Source organism: Mauremys reevesii, linkage group 1 (genome assembly GCF_016161935.1).
Source record: "Mauremys reevesii isolate NIE-2019 linkage group 1, ASM1616193v1, whole genome shotgun sequence".
Lineage (NCBI taxonomy): Eukaryota > Metazoa > Chordata > Testudines > Geoemydidae > Mauremys > Mauremys reevesii.
The window spans coordinates 336204452-336230333 of NC_052623.1; the positions used below are offsets into that span (position 1 = coordinate 336204452).

The following is a 25882-nucleotide window of genomic DNA, read 5'->3' on the forward strand; positions in this document are numbered from 1 at the left end:
CAGTACTGACATGACCTCTGGTAATGGGGGAGGATACTTCTTCAGATTCTGAGGTTTCTGTTTAGTGTACCACCAATCTCCCACTGAGACCTCCCTCCTTTGAAATCTACTTGGAAGAGGAGCTTCCAGAAACTAGCAGTGATGAACCCATGGCCACAATCTATACCCCATCCTCCCTCACAGTGGGCTTTTTTTAAATCCTTGGGCCAGACAGGGCCGCCCAGAGGGTGGGGGGCAAGTGGGGCAATTTGCCCCAGGCCCCGGGCCCAGCAGGAGCCCCCACGAGAGTTTTTCGGGGCCCCTGGAGCGGGGTCCTTCACTTGCTCCGGGGGCCCTGGAAAACTCTCGCAGGGCCCGGGCCCCCGGAGCTTCTTCGCTCCCGGTCTTCGCTGGCTGGGGGTCCTTCCTCTCCGGAACAGAAGGACCCCCCCACCACCGAATTACTGCCGAAACGGGACCCGCCGCCGGAGTGCAGCCGGGTCTTCGGCGGTAATTTGGCGGCGGGGGGAGTCCTTCTGTTCCAGGACCCGCCGCCGAAGTGCCCCAAAGACCCGCGGTGGGGGCTGCACTTCGGCGGCGGGTCCCGCTTCGGCGGTAATTCGGCGGCGGGGGGTCCCCACCGCGGGTCTTTGGGGCACTTTGGCGGCGGGTCCCGGAATGGAAGGACCCCCCGCCGCCGAAGACCCCGGGCCCCCGGAATCCTCTGGGCGGCCCTGGGGCCAGATATGGTGACCTGTATTATAGAGCTCCCTCCAGCAGGAGGCCCCACTCAGAGGAGTATCCTCTGGTACACCAGGATCCTGCCTCCTGCTCTCCTCATATGACAACACTCTGAGGAACATGATCTGGGAGCTGAGGAACAGGTACCAACATATAATAAGTCCTCCTTCCCTCTGGATGAGGCAGTGATGCCTCCTTCCCTGTTCTGCATAGATGACTTCAAGGTCTTTTAGGACCTTATGAAGAGGATAGCAGAGTCCTTACAAATCCCCTTAAAGGAAGTGCAAGAACCCCAACACAGCCTTGCGGGTATCCTTCACTCCTCTCCTGAAGGCAGGGTTGCCTTGCTAATAAACGATGTCTTGGTAACAGTGGCCAAAACAATTTGGCAGACATCTGCCACCATTCCCTCACCAGCAAGAGGGATGACAAAATTTATTATGTCCCCTTGAGAGACTCAGACTGCTTTATCTTCCATCCCACATCAAACTCTGTGGTGGGAGATGCAGTAAATGAAAGGACACAGACAATATCACTCCAAGTCTACCCCTCATGACAAGAAGCTCAACAGCCTGTACCTGTTAGGTTACAAAAGTTACTCCTCTGCTGCATTTCAGCTTCAGATAACTATATAGCATGCATTAATGAATAAATACAACGACTGGAACTTCATTAATTTTATTTATTATTTGCTAGAGGACCTGAAAGAACAGTTCCAAATCATTATTTCTTGGTGACCATCTGGCCTTCAGGCCTCCCTGCAGGCCTTGTTGGACCCAGATGATACAGCCTCTTTCTCTGTGTCAGACGCTGTAGTAATGCACCATGCTTCTTGGTTGCAATCCTCTGGGCTTCACAGAGTGGTCCAGAACATGGCTGAAGATCATCTTCCTTTTATTGGCCATAAGCTCTTCATTCACATCACTGATGAGTCCCCCCCACTCACTGAAAGATTTGAGAGCAACACTCTGCTCCTTGGACATTGATGCGCCTGACCCAAATGAAATATAGCCAATCACAGCCAGCCCAGAGATCTTGTCCAGCTCAATACCATACATATAAAAAAACCTGCAAAAATCACCTAGGAAGAAGCTTAGGTACCAGAGGAAAAATCCCTCTTATCATCACCCCACCAACCTTTTCTACAAAGCAGCCCTTTTTGTCATGAGCCTGCAGATCTCAAACATGGATCCATGGGGTTCCCAGTTGACTGATGTCTGCTTGCTAACAACTGACTGGGTGGAGAGACCATGAAACCTGATGCAGGAATCCAGAAAACTGAAGCACCTTAACCTCTCTCACCTATATTTCAAGGCCTGGCTGCTGGATGACTTAGAACTCAACTGCTCAGCTGAAGTTCACAATGCTCTGCTGAATAATAGAAAGCCACCCACTAGTAAGTACATTTCCACAAGCATAGCAGGGGATACTGTATGTATTGCATAGAACAGATTTTTCTGCCGATTCTGTATCTTAATTACTTTCTTTTTAGTCAGTTTTGCACTAAGAGGAAAAGATACCTGGGAAAAGAAGCAAATGGATGTGGGGAGAAATGAGGGAACCTCCTGGGAAGCATCTGGAAAAAATATTTGTTAGGAGATAACCAAACCACTTGTATTTTCCAGAAATAATTGTTAAATTCAATATTTATCAAAACTCACTAATAATTCACAACAGAGCTGTTCAAAATATTTGGGTTTTGACCTCTTTCCCCCAATATCTTCTATGTATTTTTCATCAATTTCATATCACTTTTACAATGATGGTGTATTTTAAATTTGTGTCTCTGGGTGATATTTTTCTCCTACATATCTTCCCCCTTTACAGAAAAGCATTTTTCCATGTCCTACAGAAACAGATCTTGTGTATTTTTTGTTTCTGCTATCTCTTTCACACTTTCTTTTTGTGTGAATTATATACAGTATCTTGCTTGATTAGAAATACACTTTTCTGGATCAGTTACTCTCTGAGAAATGTACTGTAAACGTTAATCAGAAGCTTATTATTTGTTTATTCAGTATATGGGGCTAGAGTGGGGTCTAAAGTGCATTATGGGATGGGAATGAAGAGTCCGCACTGATACAAGCTCCTGGAGGCATCATACCTCAGTGAGGGAGTATACACATCAGTGTCAGCTAAACCTTTTTCTAGGGGGCAATCTGAGCTTCCCAAGCTAACACAGTACTCCAGCTCTGTTCCTCTCCCAGAGCACAAGGGCTGAGATTGTGCCTAGACTCTAAGCAGAGGTGCAGGAGTGGAAAAGGCTCTTTGTCCTGTCTGTCTGCCTAACTTCTTATACCACATTCCTCAGGGTGTGAATGCCTAGTTACCATGTGTGGTTTCTGTCTTGGCACAATTCCATGCAAGTCAATGGAGTTGCTTCTGTTTACAGCCAGGGCTGATATGGCCCAATAAACAGTACAGAAAAAATACCAGATGAATAAAGGATCAGGGAAACATTCAGCAAAGGTCAGCCCTAATCTAATGTAACTTTTCCGTCTTGGTATGAGGTTAAGAGTTCCACTTTTCTGGGGTGAAAAATGAGAAAAAGTCTCTCTTCTTTCCTAGACCATGACAGAAATAAGAAATGAAACTCATATGATACAAATTGTATTTTAAATAGTAATTGAATTGAAAAAGGGAAGTGTATGAAATATACAAGATTTATGTGACTTTATTTCCTTTTGAAAATAATTTCCATTTCAAGCATAGGGGCTAATTCTACAACTCTTACACTGAGTAACTTCTTAGTCACACAAACAGTGCCACTGGAGACAGCAGGGCTACTCACAGAAGTACTACTCCATGTGAGACAGGGATGCAGAATCAGACCTGACATTTTGTACAAGTCTGGAAAATTCTTTAACCTCTGGCAATTATTTAAGGATTAGCCATTCAGTTTAGTATAACTGATTTAAAGGCAAAGAGGTAAGCTTTTCTCTGTACTTTCCTACTACAAACTTTTCATCTGGTGGAGTTCAAGGTAAGGTTGTTAAAGACAGCAAGTAAGCAAGCCTGAATTAACTAGTCCCTTGACTGTGTTCTTCAGCATGTGCAAGCTAAGCATATTTTGAAAGCCTTCCAGAAATCTCATGCTGGTGTCTTGTCATCTCTAATACATTCAAGTTATGGACATAGGGCCTGATCCAGGGAGATGCTGAACACCTTCTGTGGACTGTTAAACACTCTCAGCTAAAGTCAATGGCAATTGAAGTGCTCAGCACCTTGCAGGATTGAATTCAATGATTTAAAATGTTCTGTTCTGGTTATTGTGTTTACTGATTAACTAAAACAGATCTCTGTTGACAACTACCATTTATATTTCCTAACCACTCTTGACTTTATTTTTGTATTTTTATGGCAGTTTTCAGCTGTAGACATCTCTCAGGGGAAAGTCTGGAACTTATTTCAGTTAAGTGTGTGTGTGTGTATGTGTGTGTGTTTAAACAAACTATATCTACATTAGTTTTGCATGCATTTGTATTCATTGGTGTCAAAATGAATAAAGGAGCATGAAAAACAAGTGTCTGCATTCTCAAACACAAGTGCTTAGGTTTAAGGGTACTGTTCTTTTTTGATTGTGTATGAGTTGTTCCAGTTGCCAAAATGATAAGAGTTATAAGTGTGTAAAAATGAAGTACAGATTCACCAAAGGACATTATAGAAAACAGAATTAGAGAGACTGATGCCTAATTCCTTTGTATATTATTAATTTGTGTAGCACCAACAGTATGCTACGTGTTTTACAAACAGTTATGAAAATTAGGACCTGACTCAAACAAATTACAATATACAGAGGCTAATGCTAAATGAGAAGGCTAATATTACAAAGGCTAGAGGGTAAGGCCAAACAATAACTTTTAGAAAAGTAAAGCAATACGTTTGAGAATAATGAAGCCAGAGAGAAATCTTAGATTTATGCAACTTGAAATAAACAGCTAAATCATGAGTACACATGTAATGTGTATATGAAATTAATATTGTAAATGAAGTATTTTAAGTTTGACTCCACTTCATCTTTGGATTTTAATTTTTTTAATTTAATATTTTAAATTAAATTAAATATCTCTTCTCTTATTCGTTCTCTTGCCCCTGGACTTGCTTTTTGTGAAAGCAGTGGGTGTACTCAAGGGAATTATAACTTTTGTGTTTGCAACCCTCTGTTGCCACAGAATGTGAGGCATTAAAATCCTTTAACCTTAAGATGACAAAGTTTTTGTTGTGAACTTGCAATGGTACCACAGGAATCTGTCCTCATGAGAGAAGACTGTGATGAGAAAGGGAAATGGTGCCAACTTCTTTCTCCCCTACAGTTTTAAGATTGTCCTTGTGATCCTCCTGGGGCGATTTTAAAGAAGACACTCCCTGGCCTAGACTTCTTACAAATACTGCAATACCCATTTAATTAGTTTTGGTGGCAGCTAAATATAGGTATGAGTACATTTTCAGAATGCGGATTTCAGTAATGCTGTTGTGATTATGCAAGCCCAAGCAATTCTAGTAGGTATCCACCTAAAGTGCCTCAGGTTTGTAAATTCCCCTTATTAGTTACGTATTTAGACAACTCCAAACTCACTAGCTGTGTACGTGAAAATATTCATTCATTTGTGTTCAAATAGCAAAGTACCCCCAAGGGAAAATTATAGGGTTCGGTTGTGGCATTTGGGCGCATTGCATAGTAGGAGGAGCAGTACAGAGCCCCACCACAGAACCTGGGGGGAACACACTGGCTGCTATACCTATCTACAAGGGGCAAGTCTTACATTCTTCCTACCCCCCTTTGGGGTGCTGTGCATTCCAGGGGAATACAGTAGGAAAAGTCCCTGTGCCACACAAGGGGTAGTGGCAAAGGCTTTTTGCATTGTTTTCACTACACACACTCACACTGTGCGTGGGCCAAGTATAGTCTGACCCATAATGACTTGTAAAAATAATACTAAATTAGGTCCTAGTTCTTCAAGCTTCACTCGTAATAACAAGAGCAACGGCTGAAGACTCAGGATTTAAATACATATTATTATTTTATTTTCTTAAGGTCTGTATCCTGTACTAACTGGTAAGAAAATAATTATAGTAAGAATTGTAATTTTTTCTATTACAAAGCAATCAACGAAAGATGCCATCTGAAATCTTGTGCTTTTGGCCCCAATTTCTCTTCCTTTCTTTTATTAAATAATCTTACATCTGGATTTGTATATACTAACACAGTCCTGCTAATTCATCAGGATGTTCTGACTCACTAGTGCAATAGAATGTTATAGCCATAACCATATGTTTCCATTACTTCCATATCTGAAGAGCAATCAGTTGCTGCATATGACTATCCCATAAGAAACTTTAAGAATACATAACTGATTCCATGTCCAGACAGCAGTACCAAGAAGAATTCTAGCTTCTCAAGTAACATAAGGTGCATTATAAATAGAGCAAATTAAGCAGATGGTGGAAATTCAGCAGGCACCAACTGGAACACATAATTCTACATGTTTAGACTGAAAGTTATTCCTGATTTTGATCTCTCTGACCCATAAATTCCCTCTTCTGCAAAAGTGCATGGAGGGGAATAAGTTCAAGAGCTACAGCACCTGTGAATTCTGTCCCCAAAGTCCTGGGACAAAAAATGCTACAGATGTTAGAGAATCATGGGTATCTGTTCCTCAGAACTTGTGGATCTTAAACAGCCTCACTGAGTGACTTTCCTTCCAAGATCACCTCCACCTCTCCCCAACCCCACCCCCTTGGCAGTGCCAATTGCCAAGCTGCCATTGGCTGACAGACCATTGCTGTACTTGTTGACCACTCTTAGGGAGCAATTGCAGAGTATGTATCTGCACTAATTGGTAAGAAAAATAGTTACAATAAAAGTTATTTTTTCTCTTACAAAGCCAGCAGCTAAAGATGCCACCTTTTTCTTTATAACAACCTGTTATGTATTTGAAGACTTATCATGTCCCGGCTCAGTCTTCTCTTCTCCAGACTAAACAAACCCATTTATTTCAGTCTTTCCTCGTAGGTCATGATTTCTAGACTTTTGAAAAATTACACGTAGTCCTCTGTGTGGGCTTAGTGAAACAAAGCAGCATTAAACCAGCTGTTTCTGAGCATTATAACTGGAACAAGAGTAATATCCAGACTTTTTCTTTTATCCTCCAAGTGCATATGAAAGAGAGCTTTACATACAGGGCAAGCTTTAAATGTTCATTTTATAATGACAACCAGGTCATTTCCTTTTTCAAGGTTTTATGCCACATATTCCCAACTAAGTTTAACAGGTAACACAGGTCACATGGACAGCATTCAGAAACAAGCACTTAATGCTCCACTCCCACACCTTTTTCATATATGTTTCATTGTCTGATACAAGAACAGTGATCCAATCAAAGGAAACCTCATGTTTATCCAATGTTTTCCATATTGAAATGAAATTTAATGTGGATAAATGTAAAGTAATGCACAATGGGAAAAATAACCCCAACTATACATACAATATGATGGGGGGTAATTTAGGTACAACTAATCAGGAAAAAGATCTTGGAGTCATTGGAGTCATCGTGGATAGTTCTCTGAAGACATCCACACAATGTGTTCACCTCAAACATCTAGACACCATGTTTTTGCACGTTTTGTTTGCTGCTCTTTTCAGATTTCCAAGCCTTTGCTTTACGTTTGTGGGATGCTGTCTCCAAATGTTTTATCTCAACTTACCTTATGACTGTTATCTCTTGGTATGTTGCATGTTGAACAAAATAATAAACCTCCACTTTCGTGGAAGATATTTTTGGAATATTGTTCAGATCACTCCCTTGTACTTATGCTTGATATTTTACTCATCATCATCATCATCATAGCTGTAGACCCCGTGTTTGCAACATAGCACCATGTTTGTAATGTTGCTAAGGAAGGCATCCGAGCTCGTCAAACATAAATATATAATGTGTTTTTAATAGTTACATAAATTATGTAACATAATTTCATGTAATGCATGCTACTGTTAAAACCACATTTTTCAAGTAGTCAAGTTCAATGCACTTTGTTAAAATCCTGAACACACAGAAAAATCCCAGACACTAAAAAAGCCTTGGACACAAAGAAAAATCATGGTATCAGTGACATTTTTTTCCACTGTGACAAACCTGCAGCCTTCAATCATAACATAGGACAACCATTATGAAGATGACCTCAACAGTAGAACAGTCACATGGCTGAATAAAAATGACTGGAACCTTAAATCAGTGTCCATGATAGCTAAAACCAGATTCAAGGGTGAAAGTAACATTAAGCACTTACCGGTATGGGGGCCCGGCTTCAGGCCCCTGGAAGGGGTGGGGCCTCAGGTGGAAGGGATGGGGATGGGGAGTCGGCCTCCCCCAGCCAGCCCATCTGCGTTGCCTGGCCCGTGCCGCCCAGGGCTCCAGCAGCAATTTAAAGGGCTTGGGGCTCTGGCTGCTGCCACGGTAGCAGCAGCAGCAGCTGGGAGCAGGCCCTTTTAAATTGCTGGCCCCAGGGCAGCTGCCCGTTTTGCTCCCACCCTGTAGGTGGCTGGGGGGGGCAACAGGGGAAACGACATTAAAGCGCTGCCACGGCAGTGCTTTAAGGAGGGTCCTTTAAGTGCTGCCGTGGTATCGCTTTAACGTCAGCTGGTACGGGCCGGTACTGGCGGCCACCACTTACTGGTACGCTGTACTGGCCTGTACCGACCTGCTTTCACCCCTGACCAGATTAAATACAACACTCATTGTACCCACATTACTTTATGGCTGTGAAACATGAGTACTCAAAAAGCATCTGGAGCAAAAGCTGCAAACATTTGAAAGGAGCTGATTGCATCATATCCGAGGCATGACAAGACTAAATAGACTAAGAAATTATGATATCTGTAGAAGACTGAAAGTACATTGTGTGAGTACAATCATCAAAAGTATGCCTGGACAGAGAGGACGTGGATGTTCAAGGAGGCAATCGTATAACAGTATATAAAACCATCCAGGCAACACCCCAACTAGGTTAAATGGTGGCTCAAAATAGATGTGGTTGGAATCTGTTTATAATCTTGGCCCTACCCATCCTTGGTGTTGGAAAAAGATGATGATAAGCATGCTGATGGTGAAGATAGTCTTTATGCTAGAGTGTACAGTTTTTTGCATGCACTTGTTAGTAAATGCTCTTCTACAGTTTATCTCCTTCAATATCTGTTTTTTTAAAACCACGTTTTTTATTTCAGTTTTATTAAAGAGTTCAGAAACTGCCCTGAGATATGAAAAACATCTCTGAGGTCTTTTTAAGTATCTGTGCTCTAATTCTGTGTTGATATTTGAATTATTCTTTATGCACCAGATTTTGCAGTGAAACTTATACCTATATAATGAAATTTGGGTTTTGTACACTTGTAACATCGAGATCAATGTTATGGTAAGACTGACCTAAATTCAGTTTTCAAATGGTATCCAAATTGTCACAGATGTTATTTCACTTCACTTTGTAATGTTGGATAGCATGGACTGTTAACGGTCTCTTTTTATTGCTTTGCATATTGCCAGTGTGCTGATCTCTGTGATGATTTTTCTGTAGTTTACAAGAAGACAAAAGACTCCTGCAAAGGGAATATGAGAGAATCCCCAAGCAAGGAGTAAGTATGAAATACACCTCACTAAAAAAAGTCATGTTTTGTGTCCTGTTGGATAGAATGTAAAATAAGAAAACTATGCAGCTGAAGATACTATTGTAAAAGCTAAAATAGTAGATTTTTGTAACATCTGGAATATGTGGAAAAACCAAGAGGTGGAATTCAAAGGAAAGGCTGTGTTGTGTCATTCACTTTTGAGAACCTTAGGACAAACACTAAATATTTAACTTATAAAGACATTTATGGATAGATGTCCTGAGAGAAACTGTACAAATTACAATTCTACTAATTCATAGGGCAAATACTGAAGTAGTACTTATGAAGGAATTCTACGCCACTGCGTGGTCACAGAATTCATGTCATCCACAGATTGCTTTGCTTCCCCGCAGAAAAATGACTTCTGAGGGGAAGCAAAAGGAAGCTGCAAGAACAGTCACTCACCTCTCCCCAGCAGCCCGGAGCAGCTGGTGGAGACATAAATCAGTGCATGGAAGGAGGGATTGTGCATATGTACAGGGGAGACGTCACTCACTGCTGGGGGGCAGGGCTGGGCATGAATGCATGTGTACAGGTGAGCAAACGAGGGCGGTGTAAATGGGCCTTATTGTAAATGACACTACAGCCTTATAAATGCTTAAGTGCTTTAGTGATTAGAACTGGTTTAAATTTTCAGACTGAAAAATTTTCCTTTTCAAAATGTGCCCCATGAACTGTTTACTTCTGACCTTTCTGGAGACTGTCAGTAGCCAATACAAATTGTGAGTTTGATACCTCCACCCTCATTTGCTCTTCAGTTGTCTATGATTGTAATACTGAGCATATGGCTGCATATATTTGTTGACTAATAACTAGAAATAAAGGATCAAACTTAGCTACATTATTATTAGACAAAGGGGGGATTGAGGATATCCTCCAGTGCTCCCAACTCTCATTCTCCATCCATTGTATTGTAGGTTAAATAAATTCCCAGAATTGTGCAGAATTTTAAAATACTGTGAAAATAATTTTAATTTTTTTGGTGCAGAATTCTCCCAGGAGTAAAGTAGTAACAAATTATAGTTCATATTCTATTCTATAACACATATATCATTCAGAATAACTAATCTTAATCTTTTCTTACAATATTATTCCCTTTCCCAAAAATATAAAAGAGGTCTATATATCCTACTTGCTTTTCTGATCATCTTAATCCTCCCACTGTGCTCAGAATTTATTTTTCTTCCATTCAAACAAGACCAGTGGTGTTTGTTTCATGAAATTGCCCATAATCTCATTAAAAGCCTGATTCTGCAATTCTTGCACATTTTGAGTAAAAAAACACTCAATAGTTAATAACTGTAACAAAAGGGAAATAACATTCAGCATGACACAGACTACGAATTCAAGATCAGTATTTAGGATAGAGGGATGTACAGCTTTTTCTGGTGAAAAATCCAGATGAACATTGCAGATGGTTCCTTCTGGTTCCAGCTGGCTGACCAGGTTAAAAGCAGCGGATCTATTCACTTAGAGGTTCCTGGCACTGCAGATTATTGGAGCTTCTGGTTCTTCAGTTAAAACCAATAGTCTTAGCATATGTGCAACGTGATGCAGGTGGCACATAACCAGGCTTCATCACCGAATTTGGTCGGCTGGCTGGATCATTAGCTTCCTCGGCCTAAGCCGGGTACTGATGGGGAGCACGATATAGTAACCAACAAGAGCCAGCTGAAGGATTGTAATAATTTTTACTGGAATTTTCTAAACTTTTACTTTTAGTTTGCCACTTTGAATCCAGCCCAGGTTGGTAGTGGCCAAAATTTAGCATCAACTGGTTATTCAGTGGCCTTCTGAAATGAGAATTACAGTTGATGTTAAATTGACTATTGGCACAAAGCCCAAAGTCTGGACAGACATGGAATTGAACTTCTGCTCTCACTAATAGGGTTGTCCTTCCACGTCAGAGTTGAGACATGATGCTGGAGCAGTGTGGGGTAGTTAGCGCTGCTGCTGCTTGTTTGAATCTGTTCTATGGGTGAATAGAGGTCTTATGGGCTATCAAGCCAAGCCTTATAAAAGAAGTAAATTATCAGAACAATAGGAAGACCTAAGATGGTCTGTATGTATATGAGAAAATATCTTTGAGTAATATTTATTTTAAAATTTAAATTTAACTTACAACAAATATAAAAGAAAATTTGGTGGAAATATGATGGAACCAAAGAATTTTAGGAGTTTTTGTAATTGTGAAATATGAAAACTCAACTCATGTGAATATGCAAAAATACCAAAGTAATACACAGTCCATTCAGGCTTCTCAGTCTTTTAAAGAAAAGGTGCACTTCTCTAATGAAAATCCATAAATTATTAAACAAACAATACAATATTTTTAAACAATTGTAAGCAAGACATGCACTTTCCCCCCAAACCAATACAAATTTGAGATACCTGATCTTTGACTTTACTTTTAAAGGAGACAGAAAAGAAAATGAAAGTGGTGAAAGAAAACTGTGAAGAGCTCCGTAAAGAAACAATCCAAAGGAGAATGGAAATTAAAGCATTGAAGGAAGATGTGGCATCCAAGCAAAGGCTGATGTTAAGAGAACAGAAAGAAGTAGAGGAACTTCTTGAGCAGCAGAATGACTTAAAAGTAACATGAGAATGCGAATATAAGTGTGTGTGTGTGTGTGTGTGTGTGTGTGTGTGTGTGTGTGTGTGCATGCGCATGCGCACACTCAGGGAAACATATTGAATATTCTGAATACTTCTGCTGTCATTCGAATATGTACTGTCATGACATAGGCATGACCTCACAAAACGCAGTATTAGTCAATAACCATGTATCATGCTGCTATACCATTCCCACAAGTAGCTATCTGGGAAATTATAGGCATAAGGCTGACAACAAGTAGCTTTCATAATGGTTAGAACTCTTAGGCTAATTTCAGGTATATAGATATTAATGGAAAAGACAGAACACAGTATTCTGTGATTTATAATTAGAGCAGGTCAGGAATTTTCAGTCAGTCTTTTTTGATTGAAAATGTAGTTTCTGCAAAATTTTCTACAGGACATTTTCAATTTTGCTGAAACTTTTTGATTTTTCCATTAGGAAAATATGAAAATGAAATCAGTAACTTTCAATAAACACACACACACACACACACACACACACGCTTGAGACCTAAGATAGGTAAAATTCAGAAGACGTGGATCGGTGAAAGGTTTGTGGTCAGATATTTCATAAACCAGGATGGCTGGAAATACGAGCTTAATAGCATTGGAAAAGCAGGGCTTCCAGTCTTTCAGAAGGATACATAGCACTTCCTTCCAGACGTGTCAGATCTTGAAATATTGGACCTTAACAATGTGAAATTTGTATGTATAGAAAAGGTATTTTAGGTCATTTTAGAGTGTTTTGTGGCTTTCTCTGAGCTCTGCAGCTATGCTGGGACCCCGGTAAGCACAGTTTTGCCCTAAGAATTGGAGCTAGATTTTCTGGTGCTCCTTGTCACAGAAAATCTAGGCCTATATATTTATAGCATATGTACATTATTTGTGAGTTTTGCAAATATAATTTTGCATATCGTTGCACTAGTCAGTAATAGCAGCTGTGTTCTTTTTTGGGACAAACTTGTGTTATTGAAAAACACACATTTCGGTTCTGGGTCATATTAGTAGTTCAAAGAAAATGTTAGTTCTCTGAAATTACGTGAAATTTAGAGCCTGTTGGTCTAACATTCTTGTTTTATTACTAGGATGAGCTAGTCCACCTTCATGCTATTCCTGTCCAGCTTGGAAAAGAAATGGACAAGATAAAACGCAAAACATTGTATGTTTTTAAATGTACCTAACTAAAATATTTTCATTTTATTTTTATTATTTGTTTTCTCAGTAATATCTCGGTATATAGACAATTAACAAAGTTTAAGTTCTTGATACAAAATTCTGATCAATACAGATACAGTGTATCCATAATGTACTTAATGAGCAATATTCATGAAACTGAATCAAAAGATATAGCATCAGCAGGGAAACATTTTAGACTTGAAAACAACAAACCATTAAAACATCTATTGATACTGCATATTAAGATGGTTGATATCAGATACTACACAGACCTGATATCCCACAGATTTTTTTTTTTCAAATGTGGAACAATACTAAAGATCTAAGTTGATGGTGTAATCTAGCACCTAGCACTTTTAAACACATGCCAGTCCTCAGCTGCTGAACATTAGCATAGGACCATTGGCTACACTAGAACTACATCAGTTTTCACCAGCTGAGGATCATGTTGTGAAATTATCCTAGCATCTAGATTTTCTGGGAGCAAGTATTTAGTTACAGTGCTCTGATCCTAGTCTTCCTATAGAAATTATTTGGTCTAATGCTTTAAATTGGTTAGATAATATCCACTCGTCATCTGTTACATTTTCCTCCTGATTCCTTACAGACTTCTTTTTGCAGCCAATGGCAGGTTTCTCTGTTTCTACATTGGCTAATTGGTACAGTAAATAATGAGATATACTGGTCAAGGAAAAGCATACTTGTGTGAAATGCAGCCAATTGCAATTTGGCTACCTTGTCTTAAAACACCTAGTGGCCAAATTGCTGTCTTAAATGAGCTTTCTTTGTACCTTATTAACCTTATTATATTACACTGAAGTTTATTCTATCTCCTGACTGCATTCTCTACCATTAATTATTTTTCTGGATGTTACATTTTTGTAAATAATTCCTTGCCTCTGCTCAATTTAATTTAAAAAAACTATACATCCCTTTTCTTTTTCTTCCTTCTTTACCTATTTTTCTGTGTCCAGTTATCTAATTTCTTTGAACAAAAGCTGATTTCACATTTATTGCCAAGCTGTACTGTGGCAGAGCTATAGATTTGAGAATGGCTTACTGCAAAAATACACATTTGAACCTAAACTCTAACTTGTGCTGTACTGGTGCTCAAGTGAAAGAAGAGAGTGGATAGAGCCCAAAAGAGAGAACTGCCCACTGTAACAAGTCATCAGGAGCATGTGTTCTAAGTCAATCCTCCAGTCACTTGGCATGCTGTCACCAACAAGCATTAGCTAAGAATACACGATGCCCTAGTTCAGAGGGGCAGCAAAATGTGCTTCAGAATACTATCTCCATAGCCATGAGGACTCCTGTCCAGGCCAACAGAACAGTTGTAGCAGAAGAGATGCTGAGCAATAGTTCTGCTTCTGCTCACTACAGCAGGAATGACAGCATTTGGGCTTTGGTCTATATTTCTAGAGCTGGATCCATTTTTACAGATGTGATATTATACTGTTTTAAAATGTGTTCTCAGAGATGCAGAGAAGAAGAAAAAAATTCTCGTTGACCATGTTCAGGAGTTAAATGATGCCCTTAAAAAAATGGAAAAAAAGAGTGAAGAAGTATTGGAAGAAAAGGGAGATGTAATGAAGGAATTGGATGGAAAACGAGCTTTGCTTGAAAGCAAAGAGCGAGAATTCAACCATTTGACAAAGTTACTAGAAATGAGCAAAGAGAATGAAGCAACAGCCCTGGCAGACAGGTTAGACTAGAAGGCATGAGCCATGTATTCAGAAATGGTATGAGTGAGCACTCATCTATTCTAAATGAATTATTCTTTTCTTGGTTATTGCTTTAAATAGTTTTATTATTGACTTCATAAAATCACACTATTTAACATTACCCTAATTTCATCATGGATTTATATAATTTCTGTTTATTGAGTTACGTTGGTGATCAAAACCTGATGTTATCATACAAGAGAGAAATGCAGTAAGGGTCTGGTTGAAAGCCCACTGAACTGCATGGGGCGGCTCATTGATTCAGTGGACATTGGATCAGGCCCTAAATGAGAATCCACAAAACTGAGGCTGATGACTCAATCTTCCACTGTGCCTGAGCAAAGATTGGTTTTGGAGGAGAGGGGTGCTGACAAAGGCCCGCTTGTGGCTCCCTGATTCTTCTGTGTCCTCCAGCAAAGAATTGGGTATAGCCAAGCCTTGCTCTGCCACACCTCGTCTCCTCAATTCACCTCTGCTGACATGATCACCACCTGACTCACCTCCTCCTGACCCCTGACATCCTTCCTCCCCACTTACACTGGGCAGCACAGCTTTGGTGGAAGAGGCAGCAACAGCAGCTGGCAAAGCTGGCACGAGAGTGGGGGGGCAGAGCCACCTCTACCAGCTTTACAACAGCCAGAGATTCCCAGTATCACCAAAGAGAAGTGTTCAATTCATGCCTCCCCTAATCATGATGTTATTTTAAAATAGTACATTTGGGATTTTTTTAATTTGCTTTCTGGTTTCTGACCCATTAAGGTTCATGCTGATCATACTTTCAAGCATTTCTCTGGAACCAGGAGGGCTTGCAACCTACTTACTGTTTTTAAGTGAATGCTAAGATTCTCATATAATCACTGGGCTCTGAGAGCTGTGACTTGAAGAAGAACACCAAAAATCATGAGAACTGTAATAATATCATGCGAGCTGGGAACAATGGATTTCCCCTACACAGGGAGAATTCCCTAGGGGATTTCTTCGGGTGATTTAAATGAGTAAGCAATGCAAAGTGAATTTTGCAGATCAGAGAACCTAGCCTAGGGATTTTCAAAGGAACATAAGGGTGCTCCCATTGAAATCCAACTGGATTTGGGCAGCCAGCTCCTTTAGACTCCCTTATAAATCCCAGCCTCTCCACATCTGGTAACCAATATAAACTGCTATAATGCTTCAAATCTCAGATCTTGGAGTTATTATGCCTGACTCTACCCAGCTTCAAGTTTCTCCTTTATTTGTGGGAAAGGATGTATACCTGTAATAATAGCCTTACCTTTAGCAGTAATCCTTCTGCCCTTTCTGTTTGTGTCTCGCATTAAAGAAGGTTGGAGGAACTGATAAATGGAAATTTGCAAATGAACAAAATTTAGACTTCCTTAGATAATAAAAATACATTTTAATTCTCACTTTAAGAAATAGAAATAATTTCTCTCTTATACTATGAGTAATTTTTTAGCATTGTTGAAACAAAGCGTGAAACAATGCATGAGAATGTTGCCATTGGCTTCAATGGAGTCAGGATTTCACCCATTATGTTTTAGAGAATGGCCATTAATTTGTGACAAGACAGTTTTTTCTATTTTATTTTGCTGCTCAGCTGCCATAATGCTTTTCCAAACTCAATGTAAAGTGGTCATGTTTGTCTGCATACATCTATTGGATAGGTTTTCTCTTTCTGAAATATTCTATATATCTATGTAGGGCTGTTCTGGAAATTGGTTTACGTAACTGTCTCTTGGAGAAGCAAAAGCAGCATGATAATCTGATTTATAAACAAAGAGAGAAAGATAGAGATTTGAGAAATTTAAAAAAGATGGAGATGCAATTGAAAATCGCTTATGATTCCTTGGAGCAAATTAAATTACTGCATGAGAGGCTCACATTAGAGGTCTGTATGCAAAACACTGATGACAAGAATTAAAAATATTGCTGTAGAAAATCAAATTAAGAAATACTTTTTAAATGGTTGCACAGAAATAAAAATAAGGCAACATTTTAAATTTCTATGTACAGAATACAGGGTGTTGCTAACATTTGTATTCAGAGTTCTTGCTTTTATAGCTCTCATAAGTACTACATCTGTTTGGCTGTATCTGTGTATGTGAGTATTTATCTGCAAGGCACCCACAACATGCAAGGCACTTTATAGCCATGAAACAAATATAGTCCCTTTACCTGGAGGACCTTACTAACTAGATAGACAACATAAAAATACAATACAGGGAAAGGTTAAGGAGCAACATGAAGCAGTGTGAACAAACAACAGACTATTACACACATCTGGTAGTTCCACCATTTTATTGTAATCTTCGCTGAGGAGTAAATGGGATTTGTAGGCTGTTTGAAGAGGTGGATTTTAGGAGGACGGAGGCCTAGCAAATTGAGTCAGGGGTTTAAAGGCATGCCACCTGTGAGGTGCTATAGTATTGTTATCCCCACTTATGAGAGGGCAAAATAACTGAGTGGTTTGCTCAAGACCACAGAAGAAATTAGTGACAGACATGACTAGAACCCAGGATTACATGGCTCCCAGTTCTTTACTTAAATCACTAAAGCACACTTCCCTTTATATTGTGCAGGTTTCTTATATGTTACAGTAAATCAGATTCTTTCTTTCTTTGTTTTAACCTGATTCCAGGGAATTGGTACCATGTGATGTTTGGTATTACAAATAAAGTACTCTCCTCTATGTTTCCTTCATTCCCACTCCAATTACATGTCTGTTTATTTCCGCCCTCTTTCTGATTTCCCCAATCCACTGTCCATATGTCTGTCTTTGTCTTCTTTTCACACTCATGCCTTCTGTCACTCTGCCCCTTATAATAAGAACAGTTTAATTAGCCTTGTCTACTAAGCACCTCCTTCTCCTCCTCCAAATCCTTCCTTAAGGAATTCCACTGTTCCCAGGAATCCTCCTGATTCTCTCCTCACTAGTTGTTCCCCAACCCTCCATTTCCTGAACTATTGTTCTGTGCTTTGTTTTGGCTTTGTTTTTCTAGTCTGTTGAAGATTGTAAACCTGTCTTTCAAAATTCTAATTCCCCCTTGGCAAGTAATTATTTTTGACAGGATAGTAAAATATCATCTTAGTAAAAGGCTAGTGAGCAGATATGCCAGGCCTGGTACAATTTCATTACAATTTTGCATGGCTGTTGTAAGCTCTTTGGGGCAGAAAATTTTTACTATATGTTTATAAAGCGCTGTTTAAATGTATAAAGCTGTAAGTAATTTTACTTCCTCTATCCCACTCACCATTGCAAAAACAAAAAGGAATTTCCTGCTGATTTCACCCCACTGCTTATTACTCACCCCGTGACACAATCCAAGTGGGAAAAAAAAATGCAAGAAAAGTTGTTGTGTCTTGCATAATCCTTGATTGGAAAACAACAAGTTTCAGACTCAGCTTATTTGAAATATTGCTTAATGGGCTGATGAGTCTCCCTCCAGTGATGATAAAGGCATTAACCAGCTGCCTCTTAGTAAGTCCAAGGAAAGGGGCCTCTTCTGTGTTGCTGTAGACAAATTTTTGTGAAGAAAGAAATATAACTGGCCACTATGGTTCAATGTCAAACTCAAACTGACAAAAATCAGGGACATTCAGAGTTAAAATTCACCATATCCAGTGAGATTCTCCCCTGCTCCTTCCCCTTTCTGTCAGGTAACAAGGCTCAAGCAGCATAAAGGTGCTCTGAAAGTTCAGTTGCAGTGGAAGTCAGCCATAAGGATGCCTCCCAAGGCCCCTCTTCCAAGCTCTAGCATAGAGAGTGTTGCTGAGATTCTGGACAGCATGGTCTGCAAGCCAGACCCAAGAGACAGCTGTAATTTTGATAGGCCCTGAAAGCTGTCTCAATTTCTCCAGCCCGCAGAACAGTCCAGGATCAGGAGTGCACAATATTGCTAACCTCAAGAGATCAAAAAGTATGAGTAAGATCCTCTCAACAGCTCAAAAATCATGTCAACTCCCCAAAACCATCAAATCATGTGACTCCGGGCAAGTCACTTTGGTCAAATTTTCAAAAGTGGCATCTGATTGTGTCTCCGTTTTGGGGTATCCAACTTGAGACACCTTGAGCCTGATTTTTCAGCTCTCTTTGAATTGAATTGGAATTGTGGGTGCTCAACAAATCTCAAAGTCAGACCAAAGTTGTCTCAAATTGGGCATCCGAAAACTAAGGATGCCAAAATCAGATGCCACATTTGAAAATGTTGGCCTTCATTTTACTGTGTTTTAATTTTCCCGTCCATAAAATGGTGATAATATCCACCTTTGTAATACTATTTAAGAACCACAAATGAAGAGTGCTGTGTAAGTGCAAAATAATATTTGTTATTATCTATGTTAGTGTATAGAATTTTGAATCTTAATATCTGGTTGTACTTTGAAAATGACATCTTGGAGTTCAGTATTTATTTTGGCTATGTGACTTCCAGATCCAGTGTTCTCAGTTTGCAAGTGAAAAAAATACTATTTCTAACTGCCAGCATTGCAAACTCAACACAAGCTATCCCTCTCACATACTACTACTAGCAGAGGTTCTTCAAGACACATTAGTTCCTCTGTTGCACCAGTGTTATCCCATTGTTTCCAAATTATACCCCAGTGAAACTTTGCAATACAAATGTTTTTAATGGAATTACACAGAAATTAAGTTCCAATTAAATTATATCTAATCAGTCTAGGCTTATTATAATATTTGACTCACTAAACAATTCTGATGATGATGAACAAGATAGAGTATATACAGCTCATTCTATTATTTGTTTTGGCTTCTTCAAGGCTAACAGGAGTAAGAAGCCCTAACATTGCATTAAAATCACTAAAAGCAGCAGGTATGCCTTTCATTATACACAAGGGTTAAATACTGACCCCATTAAGTCAATGGCAAAATTCCCATTGTCTTCAGTGGGGACAGGATTTCACTCAAAAAGCTATCTATGAAGCTAGAAGGTGATATTTTTACAGTCACTTATCAGAATAAAACTATGCTTTATGCTGCAGTAAAACCCTGACTCTCAGGAATGGCAGTACTGACCCAGGTATGTTGTTGTGAAGTTTGAAAATTTGAGAAAATTACTTTTAATGCTATTATTTATTTATTATTTGTATTACCATAATGTCGAGGAGCCATGGCGATGGATCAGGACCCCATTGTGCTAGGCATTGTACAAAGACAGAACTAAAAGATGGTCCCTGTCCCAAAGAGCTTACAATCTAACAAGCTGCTTGAAAGATATTATCTATGTTTACGTCTTTTCATGTCCTTCTCTCACATCATTTTGCTTGCTTGATTTGTCTTTGTAGGTAGATGCTATCCCTAAAGATGATGGGACATTGGTGGAAAGAAGAAGAGAACTTCAAAAAGAAGTGGAAATGAATAAGAGAAATCTGGCCCAGGAGGTGAACAGCTCTCCTTCCTTATATTTCTTACTACAGCAACTAGCTTTCAAACTAGACGATAAAAGCACTGTTTGCAGAAATTTTGCCAAGTGTTTCTAGTTGTAGGTGTCCAGTGAGATAATGTGCAATGAAAATGGAATCTGTTTTATTTTAAAAGACTGTCAAGGTATTTGTTGGTTTTTTTAAAACATATTTTGCTCTCACTACAATTGGTCACCTATTGGAAGTATGAGAGAGAAATATGCTTCCTAATTAAAATGTTATCTCCATTAGAGGGTCCCATCTACACTACAGCTGGAACTGTGGTGGGTGTAATTGGGTTTGGATATGGCAGTGTGACCTTATTAAAGCAAACACAGTTCAGCATGTCCACAATATAGATTTTTTTCCCTCCACAGTCATGTAAATTGTGTGTGCTTGCCACCAACTGCCACACTGTCAACAGTATTAGTGCATTCTGGGAAAATCTAGGTGGCTGTTTTATAATACCTCAGTTGCTGGTTCAGTCTGAAAGTATTGGTGTGCTAAGCACTATGATGATGAGCTCACTAGAAGTGATCGATGGTGTTTTTCAGATAGAGATCTCACAATGCCCTTCTCTTGTCCACATAGGATTCTTTCTTTTTATGCCAGTCCCAGAATTCATTAGCATCACTGCTTATTATGGGCATTTTAAGATCTGTTGACAAGCTTGGTTGTTCAAGCTGCTGCATGTTCTGGCTTTCTTATTTTCATGCTCAATAATCTAATGGTGGATACAGGGCTGGCTTTAGGCCTATTCCACCAATTCCCCCGAATTGGGCCCCACGCCTAAAAGGGCCACGCGCCCAGTGAGAATCCCTTCCCTGGCTAGAGGCGCCTTTTTAATTTTTACTCACCTGGCAGCGCTCTGGGTCTTCAGCGGCACTTCGGCGGCGGGTCCTTCGCTCACTCCAGGTCTTCAGCAGCACTTTGGCGGCGGGTCCTTCAGTGCCACCGAAGACCTGGAGCGAGTGAAGGATCCACTGCCGAAGTGCCACCGAAGACTCGGAGCACCGCCCGGTGAGTACAAGCCCCACGTGGTTTTTTACATGTGGGGGTTTTGGGTTTTTTTAGTCATCCCTGCCGGGGCCCCATCGAAACTGTTCGAATTGGGCCCTGCACTTCCTAAAGCTGGCCCTGGGTGGATAGGCCAGTAATGTTGCACTGTGGCCGAGCATTTTGCTGTATTATTGTAGGGCTTCATGTTGAGGTTCTGCTAGTAGTAATTTTTTTTTTAACACCCATGTAGACCAAAACCCTTTCATGGACTTTGAATATATAAGCAAAAAGAGCATCTCAGATTTTGGGCCCATCAGCATTGATATTATAGTTCATAAATAATTAATATTAAAGTGAAGTTTGGTTTTACTTTAGAAAATGACAACAGATGTTGAGGCCCATATGTTAGAACAATGTATTGCTGAAGAAGATCAGCTTTTTAAGGAGCAGGAACGCTGCAGAGATGAGTTAGCCAGTCTTGCACGCCTGACTCAGGTCAAGGCTGATGAGAGGGAACAGAAATCTAAGGACTTCTTAAAAGCACAGGTAAAAACTCATGGTTCATCTCACTGGAAAACTGTTCTTGAGTATATTAGATTATATTACTTATCAATAAAATAATCACCAAGCATAATCTCCTGCTTCCACATCCCTTGAGAATTCTGTCATAACATGAGGTTTATATCATGACATTATGTTGTTTTATTGTCACTTTATGATACAATGTAATAACAGTACATCAAAATGTCATCATGTCACAATGCAATGTGATGCCACCCGATTTCATGCGTCACAAATGGCCTTCAAAACAAGAACAAGTTATAAAATAATGGGCCAGAATCTAGATACCTCAGTCTAGAAAATCAGATCACAGAAGTTGCATATCATATTCCACAAAGACATAAGTATCCGAAGAAGACTAGGATCATCCCTCATTCCAAATGCGGAGGACAGTCCAATTTTTCCTGATGTTACTTCTGGTATAAAAGAGCAAACTAGAACGGAGCATAAGAACAGCTATACTGGGTCAGACCAATGGTCCATCTAGCCTAGTATCCTTTCTTCCAATAGTGGTCAATGCCAGGTGCTTCAGAAGGAATGAACAGTACAGATAATCATCAAGTGATCCATCCCACGTCGCCCATTCCCAGCTTCTGGCAAAGTGAGGCTTCGGACACTTCAGAGCATGGTTTTGAATCCCTGCCCATCCTGGCTCATAGCCATTGATGGACCTATCCTCCTTGAACTTATCTAGTTCTTTTTTGAACCCTGTGGTAGCAGCGGCAGCGGTTGGGAGCCCAGGGCCCTTTTAAATCGCCCGGATGGGTCACAGGGCTCCTAAGTGTGCATGGGGTGGACCACTCCAGGCCCCGCGCTTTGCAAGGCCCTGCGGGCTGGCGCGATTGGCCAGCGCGGTCGGTCCCGGAAATGATGGGTCGGTCCTGGAAGTGACAGATTCGTCACTTCTGCCTTGGGCCCCATACCCCCCTAGGGATGGCCCTGGGGCCTGGAATTGCTGTCAACGGGCCTGCACCATACAAACAATACCCAGAGTCCCACACTACATCCAGCCAGTCCACCCAACTCCCATCTCATCATGGACAAGGAAGAAAAGAAAGGCCTTGCAGGGGACCTTAAAGGTTAATAAACTCGGGCGATTATAGTTCTGGAAGTAACTAAGTTCAGAAGGCCCAGGGCTCTAATGAAGAACATAGAAATGTACCATTCCAAGCAATTGTCCATGATTGTTTGAAAGCCAGGAAAGAGTAGGGACCGATACAAACCCAGAGTAAAGAAGCTTTTCTGTCGGGGGAAGCTAGAGAACTGCAATTTACTTCCTGCCAGGAGTCCAGGACTCAACTTCAGACATGTCTTTACCAGACAATCACATCATAAAGGAAATGATAGACTGGGGAATGGAAGCAGCAGGCCTCAAGACAGAAGAGTTGTGAACTGGTTGCCCTGGCCAATTCTTGTGAGAAATGGAAGAGAGAGCAATAGACTTTCTTTCTCCACCTCCTTCCTATAGTTCTTTCTTGTGCTGTCTTCACTGCTGCTTTGCTATCTCTTATTTCTCATCCTTTTTCTGAAAAGACGATGAAGGAAATTTAGGTGCCAAGGTGCTTTAGAAAATCCCAATGGGTGCCTATCTGCATCTTCGAGTGGCTAACTACCTTTAAGAATGTGTCCCAAGATGACTTCAAGGAAAAGAGAGAATGCTGAGAGATGGAAGTAACTCCATGTTCAGACAAATAGAGGCAAAAAGATTGAGAGATTTAGGGCACTAAATAGCTAAAGAATACAGAGCTCTTTTGCCTCCTTGCTTCCTCACAGGCAGACCTGTAATGATGTAGTATCAGGAATCCTACTGAAATGGGAGTTAAAGACCTAATTTGGATAAGATCAAATGGGGCATGTTCATTCCTAGTACAATCCTACTGACCTCAATGAAAGGATTAATTTTGTCCAGTGATTTACATATTCTCATTATTAACCAATCCTGCAAGGTATTCAGCTTCCCCTGAAAGGTGTTGTGTACCATCAACTCTCATTGAAGCTAGTAGAAATAGAGGATATTCAGCAACTCTGAGGTGTCAATCAACACTTTGCAAGCTGTAAGCTTTCTCAAAGAAAGACTGATACATTTTAAGATGCAGCATCAAACTATTATCTCAACTACAGTAATAATAGTTAATGTTGTTGAATGACTTTATGTAAGTCAACAGTGTTTCCTGAAATTGTTAGCAATCTTTGAAAGGAAGGTTATTTTTGTCCTTCATGGTTACTCTTCCACTAATAATCAAACGACTAAAAGACATCTCTGATTTTACTGTAGTTAGAACAAAATATGAGTCTTTAGAATAATTTTCCTCACTGCTTCCTTCATACCTATGAAAATTAAGTTTTTGTAACAGTCCTGTGGCATTTAAGATGACATAAACAAGTTTCTTCAATGCAACTTCATATTTGGAATTTCTTTGCAAACCCTGAACTATCAAAAATGTTTAATGCTATTTATGTTTCAGATAAGGCTCCACAACATTATTAAAGAGATAAAAACAAAGGAACTTGAAATAAGGGAATATAAAAAGAACAAGAAACAAATCCAAAGACAGTAAGAGAATTATAACAATACACTAGATGAAATAACACTTTTTCTAAAGCAATAACCCATTTAAATGATTTATGTATAAGCATTATAATAACCATTTCCTTAAATACTTGCATTTTTCCAGACTCAAAGGATTTGCTAAAATGTATGACATTATTCGAAATGAGAGAAACAAATGTGTAAACCTGGTGCACACTGCTCGCCAGAAAACAACTGAAATTAAAGAGAAGGTAAAAATGCTAGAGAATGAGATGGAAATTTTAAGGAGCAATGTTATAATTAAAGAAAGGTGAGTGGCAAAGTAAATAATTCCTTTGAATAACAGTCGTGAATTCCTTCAATCTCTGAAGGCTTAGGATATCATTATTTATCAATGGATGGTGTTGTAAAGTGGGACTTGTTCATTATGAGGCAAAACTTGGCCCATTCTCCTCAGTCACAGGGATCCCCAGATGCTGGTGTGATTCCATTGTGTGTGGGCAGGAGGCAGGATCTCAAGAGCCCATTCAGGGAGTCTACACTCACTGAGAACTGTGGAACTCTTCTTGTATTTGCAACTCTATATAGCTGGGTTTGAGAGCCAAGCAGGTCAGGAGAGGAGTGGAATAAGGACATTGGATATGCCTCTGTACATAATCAATGGCCCTTGCACTCCATAGAGCCAGAGCTACTGATGCTTTAGTAGCTGCACAGGGGTTCCACCCACTGGGAACAAGATTCATTCTTATATGGACCTGCCTGGTGCCAGGCTTATTTACTTGGTCTTTGCATGGGAAACAGGATTTAACACCATACTGTCATTGGCCTGCTGCAGTCTACGCAGTTTAGGGAACGAATGTATTGAATGTGTCCACCAAGCAAATAGCTCATCCACAAAATATTTAATACTTTGTACTTCTGTAACAGCATCTACCTCAATTTTCTTCACAAATATTTAAATAAATCTCATAGCACCTTGTGAAGCAGACAGGGGCGGCTCCAGGCCACAGCACGCCAAGCGCGTGCTTGGGGCGGCATGCTGCGGGGGGTGCTGTGCTGGTCGCCGGGAGGGCGGCAGGCGGCTCCGGTGGACCTCCCACAGGCGTGCCTGCGGAGGGTCCGCTCGTCCCGCGGCTCCGGTGGAGCATCCGCAGGCACGCCTGCGGGAGGTCCAGCGGAGCCGCGGGACCAGCGACCGGCAGAGCGCCCCCCGCAGCGTGCCGCCATGCTTGGGGCGGCGAAATGGCTAGAGCCGCCCCTGGAAGCAGAGAAGTCTTATTATCCCTACTTCAATGAGGGGAAACTAAGGCAGAGAGGCTTAGTGACATCCTATGTCACAGAGCTACTCAATGGCAAAGTGAAGAATAGAATCCAGGAGACCTAACCATGAGATCACACTTCCTCCTGTAAAGCCTCTTGTGTCTGTTAAGATTAATTTCTTTATAGCAGAGATAAATAGGTATTTGAACTAGCAGTGATACT

At 40.3% G+C, this 25882-nt stretch overlaps 1 protein-coding gene across 1 annotated transcript in view; it reads left to right on the forward strand.

The window, feature by feature from the left end:
- CCDC146 (coiled-coil domain containing 146) overlaps window positions 1-25882 on the forward strand; it is a 117784-nt gene that overhangs the window by 74913 nt on the left and 16989 nt on the right. Inside the window, exons 5-13 of the mRNA XM_039517692.1 lie at window positions 9289-9346; window positions 11796-11972; window positions 13081-13154; window positions 14649-14876; window positions 16594-16780; window positions 20194-20289; window positions 21685-21855; window positions 24336-24424; window positions 24546-24710. Of these exons, the coding sequence (XP_039373626.1) occupies window positions 9289-9346; window positions 11796-11972; window positions 13081-13154; window positions 14649-14876; window positions 16594-16780; window positions 20194-20289; window positions 21685-21855; window positions 24336-24424; window positions 24546-24710 (1245 nt within the window). The remainder of the gene's footprint in view (window positions 1-9288; window positions 9347-11795; window positions 11973-13080; window positions 13155-14648; window positions 14877-16593; window positions 16781-20193; window positions 20290-21684; window positions 21856-24335; window positions 24425-24545; window positions 24711-25882) is intronic.